This window comes from Dromiciops gliroides, chromosome 6 (genome assembly GCF_019393635.1).
Source record: "Dromiciops gliroides isolate mDroGli1 chromosome 6, mDroGli1.pri, whole genome shotgun sequence".
Taxonomy (NCBI): Eukaryota; Metazoa; Chordata; class Mammalia; order Microbiotheria; family Microbiotheriidae; genus Dromiciops; species Dromiciops gliroides.
The window spans coordinates 90,796,957-90,810,196 of record NC_057866.1 but is presented as its reverse complement, the minus strand read 5'-3'; the positions used below and the strand labels follow the sequence as shown (position 1 = coordinate 90,810,196).

General features: G+C 40.6%; 1 protein-coding gene across 9 annotated transcripts in view; it reads left to right on the top strand.

Annotated features, from left to right (window-relative positions):
• ABLIM2 (actin binding LIM protein family member 2) overlaps positions 1-12,814 on the top strand; it is a 303,505-nt gene extending 290,691 nt beyond the window's left edge. For all 9 annotated transcript variants that reach the window (XM_043970589.1, XM_043970596.1, XM_043970593.1 and 6 more), the window contains one exon: positions 12,688-12,814. In XM_043970589.1, coding sequence (XP_043826524.1) covers positions 12,688-12,801 — 114 coding nt within the window. In that variant the 3' untranslated portion in view covers positions 12,802-12,814. The remainder of the gene's footprint in view (positions 1-12,687) is intronic.
• The last annotated feature ends 426 nt before the right edge of the window (positions 12,815-13,240 follow it).

Below are 13,240 nucleotides of genomic sequence, written 5' to 3'. Positions count from 1 at the left end.
CAAGAGGGAGTTCAACACAATGACCTCTGTGGTCTCTTAATGTAAATTTCAGGGTTATTAAAAAAGGAACTTTAATAATGAAAATAATAATAACCACTAACATTTATATAGTGCTTACTGTGTACTAAGCACTTTATCATTATTATCTCATGTGATCCTTACGACAACCCAGGGAAGTTTGTTATTGTTCAGTCACTTTCAGGCACATCCAACTCTTCATGACCCTATTTGGGGGTTTTCTTGGCAAAGATACTGAAGTGGTTTGCCATTTCCTTCTCCAGCTCATTTTACAGCTGAGGAAACTGAGGCCAACAGGGTTAAGTGACTTGCCCAGGGTCACACAGCCAGTAAGTGTCTGAGGCTGGTTTTGAATAGTACAAAAAAAAAAAAACTCCTCTGCTCTTGTAAAGAGATAATAGGGTGTAGCCATTGCCCTTAGCTTGGGACAGCTAGGTGGTGCCGTAGTGCATAGAGCACCAGTCCTGGAGTCAGGAAGACTCACCTTCCTGAGTTCAAATCCAGCCTCAGACACATACTAGCTTCATGACCCTGGACAAGTCATTTAATCCTTTTTGCCTCAGTTTCCTCCACTGTAAATGAGCTGGAGAAGGAAATGGCAAACCACTCCAGTGTCTCTGCCAAGAAAACCCCAAATGGTTGCTGTGCGGATCAAATGAGATATTTATAAAGTGCTTAGCAGAGTGCCTTAGCACATGGTGTTATATGAATGTTAGCTATTATTAGCTATTATTTTCCTATGTGTTAGCTATCCCTCTTGGTTTCTTGTCATCTGTGCCTTTATCCAAATCGTTGTTTTATAACATTGTTAAATAGCACAGGACCAAGAACAGAAGCCTGAGGCACTCCTTTAGAGACCTTCTCCCATGCTGATATTAATATCTGCAATTGGGGTCCGGTCATTCAACCAGCTAGGAATTTGCCCATCTATAATATTGTCTAGCCCATTTCTTTCTTGCTCATCTATATTATTGGGAATCTTTTGTCAAATGCTGTGTTATGATCCAGATACTCTCTATTGACAGCATTTCCCTGATCCACCAGTTAAATAACCCTGCTGAGAAAGAGAAAGAGAGAGGGGGGGAGGGAGGGAGGGAGGAAGGAAGGAAGGAAGGAAGGAAGGAAGGAAGGAAGGAAGGAAGGAAGGAAGGAAGGAAGGAAGGAAGGAAGGAAGGAAGGAAGGAAGGAAGGAAGGAAGGAAGGAAGGAAGGAAGGAAGGAAGGAAGGAAGGAAGGAAGGAAGGAAGGAAGGAGGATTGCTGTGCAAAAAATTTGTGTTGATAAAACCATGCTAGTCCCAGATAGATTCTGAGCAGCATCCAGGAGAGCAGAACCACAGTGTCTGTTATTCTGGGCATACTTTTCTGTTAACACTCCCATAGATCAAATTAGATATGACCAGGAGAATGTGGCTTGGGGTGGGGGGGGAACAAATACCGCATTGTTGGGAGAAGCCACCTTATTCATCCTGAGAGCAGACATTGCAATGACGTTAATTCACTCACTCATTCAACAAATGACTACTCTTTATCTTATTATTTCCTAAGCACCTGCTTTGTGTACTCCACTGTGTTCAAAGCCAAACAAACCCTCCTGTATTTTGGCTGGCCTCATTTTTAGTGATATAATTTTCATCATCTAGGTGGAGCAGTGGATAGAAGGCCAGGCCTGGAGTCAGAAAGAACTAAGTTAAAATCTGGCCTCAGATATTTACTAGCTGTGAGACCCTGGGAGAGTCACTTAACCTTATTTGCCTCAGTTTCCTCATCTATAAAATAAGCTGGAGAAGGAAATAACAAACTGTTCTAATATCTTTTCCAAGAAAACACCAAATGGAGTCATGAAGAATCAGACATGACTGAAAAATTACTAAAAAACAGTTCAAAGCATTATTGATAATGGTAACAAATTCTATAATGTAATACTCTGTAATATACAAAAAGTAGGTTTCCTTCCAACCTCCCTGAATTTCAATTGCTTTCTTTCTTTGTAAAATGGAGGTAGTAATATTTTTCCTACCTCACTGGCTTTTTCAGTGACTTATACAAGAACACATACAATTAGTGATTGGCCAACTAGGACATCTGACTCCCTAAGTCCACAGTTCTCCCAATGTATACCATTCTGTTTTGTGGTAATCTTTGGAATACAGCCCTCCAAAGTCAGTGGCAGGGCTTTCTAGCAAACCCATTAAAATACCCATCATCTCTCTCTTTTTTTCTTTTTGCAGGGCAATGAGGGTTCAGTGACTTGCCCAGGGTCACACAGCTAGTAAGTGTCAAATGTCTGAGGCCAGATTTGAACTCAGGTCCTCCTGAACCCAGGGCCAGTGCTTTATCCACTTAGCCACCTAGTTGCCCCCAACCCATCATCTCTTTATAAAGGAGCGCTTGATATTGAAGAAGAGTATGCCTTGCTCTTTCAGAGTGATGGTCACTCAGGCATTTTGTCTGTTTTGCTCATTTCAGTTTTGAGCAGATGGATACTGGAATTCTAGCTCATGTTATAGATGAGGAAACTAATGAAAATAGGGTTAAGTGATTTGCTCAGAATCACACAGCTAGTAAGTTTCTCAAGCCAAATTTGAACTCTTCCTGTCTCCAGGCCTGATGGTTTATCCATTGTGCCACCTAGCTGTCCATTCACATTCATAAAGCCTTTGAAATCTAAACATGAACTCCTTGGGACTACAAGGATTCCAGGTTAAGAACCTCTGGACTATTTTTTTTTGTTCAGGTGTTTCAGTTGTGTCCAACCCTTTGTGACCTCATTTGGGGTTTTCTTGGCAATGATACTGGAGTGGTTTGCCATTTCCTTCTCCAGTGGGTCCACTGGATCCATTTTGTCAGGCAATCAAAGGTTAAGTGACTTTCTCAGGGTCACACTGCTAGGAAAGGTGTGAGACTGGATTTGAATACAGGTATTCCTGACACGAGGCCCAGTGCTCTCTCCACTGAAGCACCAGCAGCTGCTTCTCCCCTGGACAATACAATCTTTTGGGTCCCTTTCTGCTCAGAGATTCTCTGAAGAACAAAACAAAGAGTTAAAGATGAGCCAGGACACAAAAAGTCAGAGAAATTTGTTTTAGTTCAGGGACCCTTAGAAAAAAAAATAACAGTTCTTTCTGGTAAACACTTGGGGGAGCCTGTCAGAGCCTCCTATATTTGGGCTAAAGCTGGACTGGAGAACCTTTGAGGTCTCTTTCATCTCTAAGATACAATTTTATTTCAAACTTGACAGGTAGAAACCTTTGCTGTTTGGAAGCCTGGGTTGACATGTAGTCCCTCTAACTTGAATGGTGCCTCAGGATCTTCCTGGTATCCTCTCACTGAAATGGGTGATTGGTGATCCATCACCTAGGCAAGAGAGACAATGCCCAAAACAATCTCATGTCTCATCATGTCCATGCTGGCTACACAAGGGCAAGAATAATATGCCTCCAGGGGATGACAGCGTCCCTGCAAAACATTGCAAATTGGAAACTGAGTCAGACTCTTTTTTTTTTTTGCAGGGCAATAGGAGTTAAGTGACTTGCCCAGGGTCACACAGCTAGTGTCAAGTGTCTGAGGTCAAATTTGAACTCAGGTCCTCCTGAATCCAGGGCCGGTGCTTTATCCACTGCGCCACCTAGCCACCCCCTGAGTCAGACTCTTAACTTAATTTGACCTTGGTTTTCCAAGAATTGGAATTAAAAGGCCTGAGTTCAAACTTCATCTGTGCTCTTTACTGTAGCCACTGCACTATTGTGGGCATCATTGTTCTCCTCTCAGATATGAGAATCATAGATTTAGAGCTAAGAGTGATGGAGGAGGCAAAAAGGGGTTAACAGATAAACTGAGGCTTGAGTCCTTATTAATAGTATCTAAAAGGGTTAACAGAGAAACTAAGGTTTGTGTTCTTACAGGAACCAAGAGGGTTTGTCCCTACCAATCCTCACCATCAACAGAGATGGTAACTAGGGACCATTAACCATTAGTAGCCATTAATATTCCTAGATGACAAGATACCTAGAAATCAGATCTTAAGTAAAGAGATACCATCAACAGAGAGATCCTCTGGGGTCTGAAACAAGTTTAAGCATGTCTTTAGGAACATGCTCAGAAAAGACCAATGTGTCCTTAGGTTCACTTTATGACGGTGAATCCCAAAAACACACCCCCAAGGAAAAGGGTACCTGCTTTGGAGGTTGTCTTAGGACCCCAGGAAGTCCCAGGATAAGACCTCCCATGAACCTCCCATGAGGAGGAGACTAAGGTAATGAGGAGATAACCCACTTTTTCTCATTATAAATATAACTATTCTTCCCAGTTTTGGAGACACCTTCTCCATGGTGCTTTCCCTGTGGTCAATAGTCTTTCATTAAAACTTGGGAAACTGAGTCACTGAGTCTTGTAATTCTTCAGGATGCCTCATGATCAATCTGATCAATTAAACCCACCCCCCACATTAAGAGCAGGGATTCGACTGCATGATCTTAGAATCCTTCTGGTTCTAGTATTCTTTTTTTAATTCTGTGAGGAAGAAAAATTCTTGCCTGAGTGAATTGTTGTTGTTCATCATTTTTCAGTCATGTCCAATTCTTCATGATCTCACTTGGGGTTTTCTTGGCAGAGATACTGCAGCGATATGCCATTTCCTTCTCCAGCTCATTTTGCAGATGAGGAGACTGATGTAAAGAGGGTGACATGACTTGCCCAAGGTCACACAGCTAGTAAGAGTCTGAGGCCAGATTTGAATTCAGGAAGAGAGTCTTCCTCTATCCACTCTGCCACCTGGCTGCCCTAAGTAACTGAGCAGTCCACAAAAGATTTATTTATATTACTGGTCAAGGGCCTTCCTGAGACACATACTCTGGGCTTAGTATCAGTGCTCATGGTTCAGTAGGTCCCATTTTTTTCCCTATTCATTTGTCATGTAATTATGGTTTCAGTGTGGTATATTGGAAAGGTCCAAGGACCAAGAATCTAGAAAACAGTCTTGGTTCAGTCTCTAACTTAGTGACCTTGGGCAAGATACAAATTTTCCCTTGCTGGATCTCAGTTTCTTCATCTGTTAGGTCATACAAAAGTTCTTCAAAACTCTGATCAATGCAAGTCTAAGCATGACTTTACAGGTCTGGTGGTGAAGCATGTTTCCTACTTTTTTTTTTTTAGTGAGGCAATTGGGGTTAAGTGACTTGCCCAGGGTCACACAGCTAGTTAAGTGTTAAGTGTCTGAAGCCAGATTTGAACTCAGGTACTCCTGACTCTAGGGCCGGTGCTCTATCCACTGTGCCACCTAGCTGCCCCATGTTTCCTACTTCTTAACAGAGAGGTGGTGGTCTATAGGTGTGGAATGGGACATACACTTTCAGATATTGTCAATGTGTCAATTTGTTTTGCTTAACTGTATTTAATTGTGAAAAAGTAATTATTAATAATGGATTTGGGGGGGACACAGGGACCCATTCTTACTCAGGTTTCTCTCTTCACCCCCAGATTCAAAAAGCTTAGTTATTAGAAACTTTAGCTAATCCCTTTCGGGACCAGCCTAGGAGTCCATGGCTAGATCGATAGAAATGAAGATTAAAACCACACCTATTTGAATTCACTTTTGCTCTCAGGGGATCTGCCTTGATGTTGGTAGAGCTCATTTAATATGGACCACCCTCAAGTCAGTCAACCAATGGAATGAATGATACTGACCAATTAAGGTTTGATCAGTGTATAGAGACAGTCCTCTATACAGAGGAGGCTCCTGACCAGTGCCATCTTGGAACTTACATTTGGTCTGGATCTCAGGTTGGTTGGTGAGTGCTCTCCTCATTAGGTTGTGTAGGGCTTGAGACCACATGCCCTCTCCCTTAGAAATATGGCGCTGGAGGGGGCAGCTAGGTGGCGTAGTGGATAAAGCACCAGCCCTGGATTCAGGAGGACCTGAGTTCAAATCTGCCCTCAGACACTTGACACTTACTAGCTGTGTGACCCTGGGCAAGTCACTTAACCCTCATTGCCCCGAGGGGAAAAAAAAGAAAGAAAGAAAGAAAAGAAATATGGCATGGGGCAGGGCGGGGGGGGGGAGGTTGTGGCTTGGGTTAACTGTCATGCAGTCAATGCTCTTCTAGTATTTAATGTACTTTAAGAATAAATGCTTACTGCCAAAAATGGATGCAATAGTCATGAGTTTATAAGTAACAATATTTTAGAAACCCCAGCCTAGTCCCCCAATAATTTAGATAGAAACTGCTAGTCCTACAATATTTTAAATAACACAATAGTTACAGTAAAGGGCTGGTTATGGTGTGGGAGGAGTTCAATGGGAAGTAATGACAAGGATGTAAAAAGGAAAAAAATAAAGAAAATTGTATCAATAAAACATCTTTCAAAAACAAAATAAAACTAAAGGCATTAGCCTAGATCTCTGAAGATTCCTTCCAGATCTAAATGTTGTAATTCTATGATTCCTAATCTTATGATCATTGAAAATTTGCTACATATGGCTAGCTAGACCAAGTAATGAATAAAAATGTTGAACTGACCATCACCAACAAGTCCTTGGGAACCACACTAGAGAACTGCCTTCAGTTAGATAATAGATTCACTATAGCAGGAGTTCTTAACCTGGGGTCCAAAACACCCAAGAAGCCGAAGACAGATCTAGGAGGATCCACGAACTGGAATAAGAAAAACTTTTCATCATTATTTTCATTAATCTCTAACTGAAAGTTGGCATCTTCTTCATTATTCTAAAAAGGGATTCATAGGCTTCACCAGACCACCAAAGGGGGGTCCACAGCCCAAAAAAGGCGAAGAATCCCAACGCTTCAATAGTGCTGAGAGACAGTGAGGTGTATAGGAATGAGTCTGGACTCACAGAGAGAAGACCCGGATCTGCAATTTATCAGCAACATGACCCTTGGGAAGTCACCCCTCTGAGCCTTAATTTCCCCATCTGTAAAAAAAGTATTGATAATGCTTACACCTACCACACAGGGTCATGTTCAGGAAAACATTTTGAAACTTCATGGTGTTACATAAAAGATAAGGTATTCCTCTAGTCATTCCAAGAAATTAAGTAAAATAGTGAAAAAGGAAAGCAAATGTTTGACCATTTCCATGTTGTTTCCTAAGTCCATGCTTAATAAAGTGTTTACCAGGGATCCAAGTCCCTCAAATTTTCCTTGTGGAAAAGACAGGGGAATAAAAACAAACCATGGACTGGACAGTGGGACAGTTAGGTAGATTTAGTGCTGGTTGAATGACTGGTTGCAAAGAGGAGACATTACTGGGTCCATTTCATCTTAGAAGGTCTCTAGTAGAGGGTCCCAGGTCTCTGTCTCTGTGCTGTTTCACATTCTTGTAAAATTTGTTAGTGGCATGAAGCTGGGAGAGGTAGCCTACATGTTGACTGACAGAATCATAATCTAGAGGGACAGCTAGGTGGTGCAGTAGATAAAGCAGCAACCCTGGATTCTGGAGGACCTGAGTTCAAATCCGACCTCAGACACTTGACACAATAGCTCTGTGACCCTGGGAAAGTCACTTAATTCTCATTGCCCACCCCCCCCAAAAAAAAAAACCCACAACATAATCTGGACAGGCTGGAACACCAGGTGAAATCTAATAAGATAAAATTTAAGAGTGAGAAATGTAAAGTCACATTCAGTTCAAAAGATCATTTATATGGGTACAAGATACATGGTGTGGGGTTGGTATGACTAGGTGGAAATTTGTCTTTAAAATGTCTGAGCATTTTCAATATGAGTCAAGACCATGGAAAAAAAACAAAGAAGCTCGTATGAGCTTAGGGTATATTGAGAAGTATCATGTCCAGTCCTAGGACAGTGCACTTCATTAGGCCATATCTGACACTTTGTGTTCAATTTTACAAGCCCCACTTTAGAAAAGACATTGATAAGCTTTATGGAAATCCAGGGAAGGCTACCAAGGTGGCAAAGGGGCCTCAAGACTAGGCCATGTAAGGACCAATTGAAGAAACAGGGCGGGGGGTAGCCTAGAAAAGTTACCCAAAGAATATGATAAATATCTTAAAATACTTGAAAGCCTGTATCACATGGAAGACATTTAAAGACTTCTTTGGTCTGGTGCCTAAGGACAGAAGTTGAAGCAATGAGTTAAATTTCCAAAGAAGTAAATTTTGTTTTGATGTAAGAAAAAACCCCAAAACTAACAGAGTTGTGCAAAAGTCGAATGAGTTGCTTTGAGAGGTCATGGAGTCCCCTTTGGAGAAACCTTTAAGCAATGTCTGGATGACCTTCTTTTTAGCTCTGTTATAAAGGGGAGTCCCTTTTTTTTTCAGTCTCCTTGGATTAAACACTTGATAAAGATCCATTCCAACTCTGAAATTCTAGGCTCCTTGGAAGGAATAGAAATCCTTCCAAAGGTCTACTTCATTGAATATAGTTTCAAGTCTTCTAGGTTACTCTCTCTGGCCCCATAACCCTTCATGGATTCCTAATTCTCAAGCCACTATATTGAGCCCTTGTCTAATCCAACCTTTCACCCTATAAAAATGAGAAAACTTGAGGCCCCTCAAGGGGAAAGAACAGAAAGAACTCTGCACTTAGACTCAGGAAACTTGGGATTTGTTCTGGGGCATGGTGATCTTATAGGAATCTCTTCATCATTCAGCCCCTTAGAATTATTGTATTTCTTTTAATCAAATGTTATTTTTCCCAATTGACAAAAATCAATTTTTCCCTCACACTTGCCCCTCCCTTGAAAACAAAACTCTTATAAGCAAACATGGGTAGTCAAGGGGCATCTAGGTGGCACAGTGGATAGAGCACCAGCCCTGGAGTCAGGAGGACCTGAGTTCAAATCTGACCTCAGACACTTAATACTTACTAGCTGTGTGACCCTGGGCAAGTCACTTAACCCCAATTGCCTCACTAAAAAAATAACAATAATAAAAGTTCTATTATAGAAAAAAAAAACATGGGTAGTCAAGCAAAATAAATTTCCACATTGGTCACATTCAAAAAAATCTGTCTCATTCTGGATTCCTCTCAGGGTTACTGTGAGGAGAGTGCTTTAAAAACTTTAATGTGCTATATAAATATTATTGTTATATAATATGATTTTATATTATACAGAATTATGTATTACATAATAATCTTAATTTTTAAAAAAATTTTTTTTAGTGAGGCAATTGGGGTTAAGTGACTTGCCCAGGGTCACACAGCTAGTAATTGTTATGTGTCTGAGGCTGGATTTGAACTCAGGTACTCCTGACTCCAGGGCCAGTGCTCTATCCACTGCACCATCTAGCTACCCCCATAATAATCTTAGATAAATATTATTATTAGGCTTAGCTTCCTAGTGTGTCAAGTGGGTATGATAACAACAAAAATTTACATTTATGTAGCACATTGCTGGGCAGCAAGGTGGCACAGCCGATAGAGTGCCAAGCCTGGAGTCTGGAAAGCTCATCTTCCTTAGTTCAAATCCAGCCTCAGACTCTAGGCAAGTCACTTTAACCCTATTTGCCTCAGTTTTCTCATCTGTAAAATGAACTAGAGAAGGAAATGGCAAACCACTCCAGTATCTTTGCCAAGAAAGCCCCAAATGGAGTCACGAAGAGTTGGACACAACTGAAAAGAACTGAACAAAGAATATGTACATTCCAAAGTACTTTCTTTACAACATCTCTATGAACTGGGGTGGAAGGAAGGGGCCAGGTGATACTATTACCCTCATTTTACAGGAATTTGATATTCAAAGAAGTTGAGGAACTCGCTTATATTCATAAACTACTGAGTGTCAGATCCTAGATCATCTTTGAACTGCCTCCTTCATGGGACTGTTTGAAGACTGATCTAATGGATATGAGAGTATTTTGGAAACATAGTCATGGGAGGTTGGATTTTCATTTCTCCTTCTTTTTCTTCTTCTTCCTCTTCTCCTTCTTCCTCCTCCTCTTCTTCTTCTGCTGCTGCTATTGCTGCTGCTGTTGCTTCTTCTTCCTCTCTCTCTCTCTCTCTCTCTCTCTCTCTCTCTCTCTCTCTCTCTCTGAATAATATTGAGTGTTAAGTGTTCATTTTGCAGATATCTGTGTTAGGTTCCGAGAAGAAGGCAGGTCCTTTTAAAGAAGATAAATGGGACCCCTATTAAATGAGCATTGGAAATCTATCCCAGAGGCTTTAGTGGCTTTCAGATTGAACTACCAAAAAAAAAAAAACCCACCAAAAAAAAAAAACACAAGAGGAAGCTTGTTAATTTATCCAAAGCATAGTCATTCATTTCTGAGTGGGCCTTTTGTAGGAACTGTTTGCAAATACCTGATATGAGTTTGCAATTAAATACCATTCTCCTGCCAAGCCCTAAGGCTGCTTAATAAGTACATAGCACATATCTTGGGAAAGGGTCATAATGTCTGTTGGTTTATTTCTGGGAGACATAGCAGACTTTGAGAAGGGCAGATTATTGAATGGCTCTAAAGGACTATAACTCTTATTGAAAGGAAGCTGTTTTGTATTCCTTGTCTCTTACTGAGCACAGAAACCCCCCCTCCCCCCAGGCCGGAGCTCTCCCAAAACTGGCAAGGCCATTGAAATTGGAAGGTCCATATTAAAGATGACAATAAGACAGCATGGTATGTTAGAAGAGCCTTAACTCTGGAGTCACTGGACCTGGGTTCAAATCCTACCTTTGCTACTTATTAACTAAGCAACCTTGTGGAAATCACTTTACTTCCCTGGGCCTGGGTTTGAACCATAAAACAAATGAGTTGGATTAAAGGGTTTCTAAAGTCCCTAGAAGTTTTGGACCTCAAAGTACAATTCACTCTCTTTTCAACAGCCTCAGGTAATAGGTAGTGAAAATTTGATTATTCCCATTGTGTAGATGAGGAAATGAGGCCCAAAGAGATGAAGCAAATTGACTCAGGTTAGTAACCAACCCAAGACTTGAACCTAAGATTTTATAAATCTCTCCCTGAAAGTGACAGAAACTATTTGACCAATTATACTTAGAGACACTGAGCTGTAATGATTTAAATCTCTCTCTCTCTCTCTCTCTCTCTCTCTCTCTCTCTCTCTGTCACACACATACCCCTTTCAATCGTCCTATCTCCAAAGTCCAATGATTTTTACACTATAATACACTCCAAATGGAGCTAACCATGAAACAAAACCTCAAAAGCATCTCTTAGCTGAAATTTAGTGAGTATTCATAAAGCTGACATGGATACAGAAATGTTTAGCTTAAAACAGCACCTTTATCTCATTTAATTCTCAAAATGGTGCTGTCTGATAAGCAATTACAGCTCTAATGTAAGCACATTTTAGCTGGGAAGAACCCAAGGTTGTAAGGAATTAAGTGATCAGCCTAAGATCACAACAGTGGTTGATCAAGAACCCAAAACCATATTTTCTGATTCTAGCATTCTTTCTATTACATTTCTCCTCTGAGGGACCTAGTTTTCCTATCTGCAAAATGGTGGGAGTGGCTGAGTAAATGGAGAAGATTAGTTTTTTAACCAATGTTTAAAATTTAGGAAACATTAATTGGGATTTTTTTTTTCAGTTTTAGAGGGGGAAAAATGCCAAGTGCATTTGGAGTCAATCCCACATTCAATAACCAATAGGAAGCTCCTGATGAGACTTTTTTAAAACAAGAGTGACATAGTCACAATGGCTAAGCTTTGCAGAATGGGTTATTCTGGTGTCCCTGACTTTAGGAGTTGTTTTTGATGGACTCTAAAGATGAGACTCTGCCCCCCTTGCATGGAGTGGCATTGGACAAGTCAGCTCTACGGGTTCCTTATAGCTCTAAAACACCATGATTCTACTTCTGCTCTGGATTTCAGTTTTCTCATCTGTTAAATGGGGATGGCACTGGAAGGGAACTTAGAATGTAGAATGTAAGAGCTAGAAAGAGAAAAATAATCTAGTCTAGCATTTCTCAAACTTTGGTAGAACCATATTGAACTATTTCTTGAAATGGCCCAAAGTGTTGTGCAAAGAAAAAAGTTGTTTGTAATGGGCATAGAATCATAGACTTAGAACTAGAAGGGATCTTAGAGGTTATCCAGTCCAATACCCTCATTTTTCAGATGGAAAAATGGAGGTCCAGTACAGTTAAAGGATTTTCAATTTGAATTCACATCCTCTGAATCCAAATCCAGTGAATTTCCCCCTGTACCATGCTATCTCTATGGTTAGATTTTGAACAAAATTAATCTGAATCAATGGTTTCCTTGGTGTGTGTGTGTGTGTTTGATGTAATATACTACCTCTGATAACTTTGAAACATGATAAAATAGGTATTAGGCAGTTTTTTTAAATCATTTAAACATGTTTTCAAAAAAGAGGGTTCAAAATGTAATAGTCCATCATTACAAAAATAGGAAAATCTCTCTTCTAGTCTATCACTGCCCCATTTTACAGACAAAGGAACCGAGGTCCATAAAGGTGAAACAATTTGTTCAAGTTCACACAGTAAGTTAATAGCAGAGTCTAGAGTAGAAGAGAAATGACAGAGTGTTTTGAGAAATCCATATCACTGTATTCATGTTGGGTGTCTGGAAGGCTCCTGAAGCCAGCCCACCTTATGCAAAGGGCATGTGCCGACATCTGCTGGCTCTTGATGAATATTAAACTGAATGCATTAGAGAAAAATAGCATGTTTTGTCAAGTTACTTTAACATTGTTTTGCATTTTCTTTTGAAGAGACATTTGTCCCCTGAAGAGTTCCAGGAAGTCTTTGGGATGACCACGGAAGAATTTGATCGCCTAGCTCTTTGGAAAAGGAATGAATTAAAGAAGAAGGCATTGCTTTTCTAACCTCTCCCAGAGGGAAAAAAAAAATGTGCTTGTTCAGCAAAAACAAAACAAAACACAACCTAAAGTAGCGTTCCAAAATGATCGTACACACTGGCTGCCACACCATTCTCCTACTTCCTTGGGTTCATGTAGGGGGGGAGTGATCAAAGGAAGAGTTTATGGGCTCATAGGGTTTAGGAACAGAGGCCATTCGGGAATCTGGTCCTGACTGGGGGATTAGCCACTGACTCTTCTCCCCAGGTAGTTAAAGGGAAAAAAAAATGAAAGAAAGAAAATAGCCTTAAGTCATCCATTCCTCTGTATAACTTAACATGAAGGGGATCTTTCAAGGGGAGGGGGAGGATAGGGGAAGGATGAAGCATAATTGTGGCAAGAGAAATGGTAGCTCATTTGTTGGCTTTTGAGAAAGTGTGTTAAAATGGCAGACGGAATGAGGAAG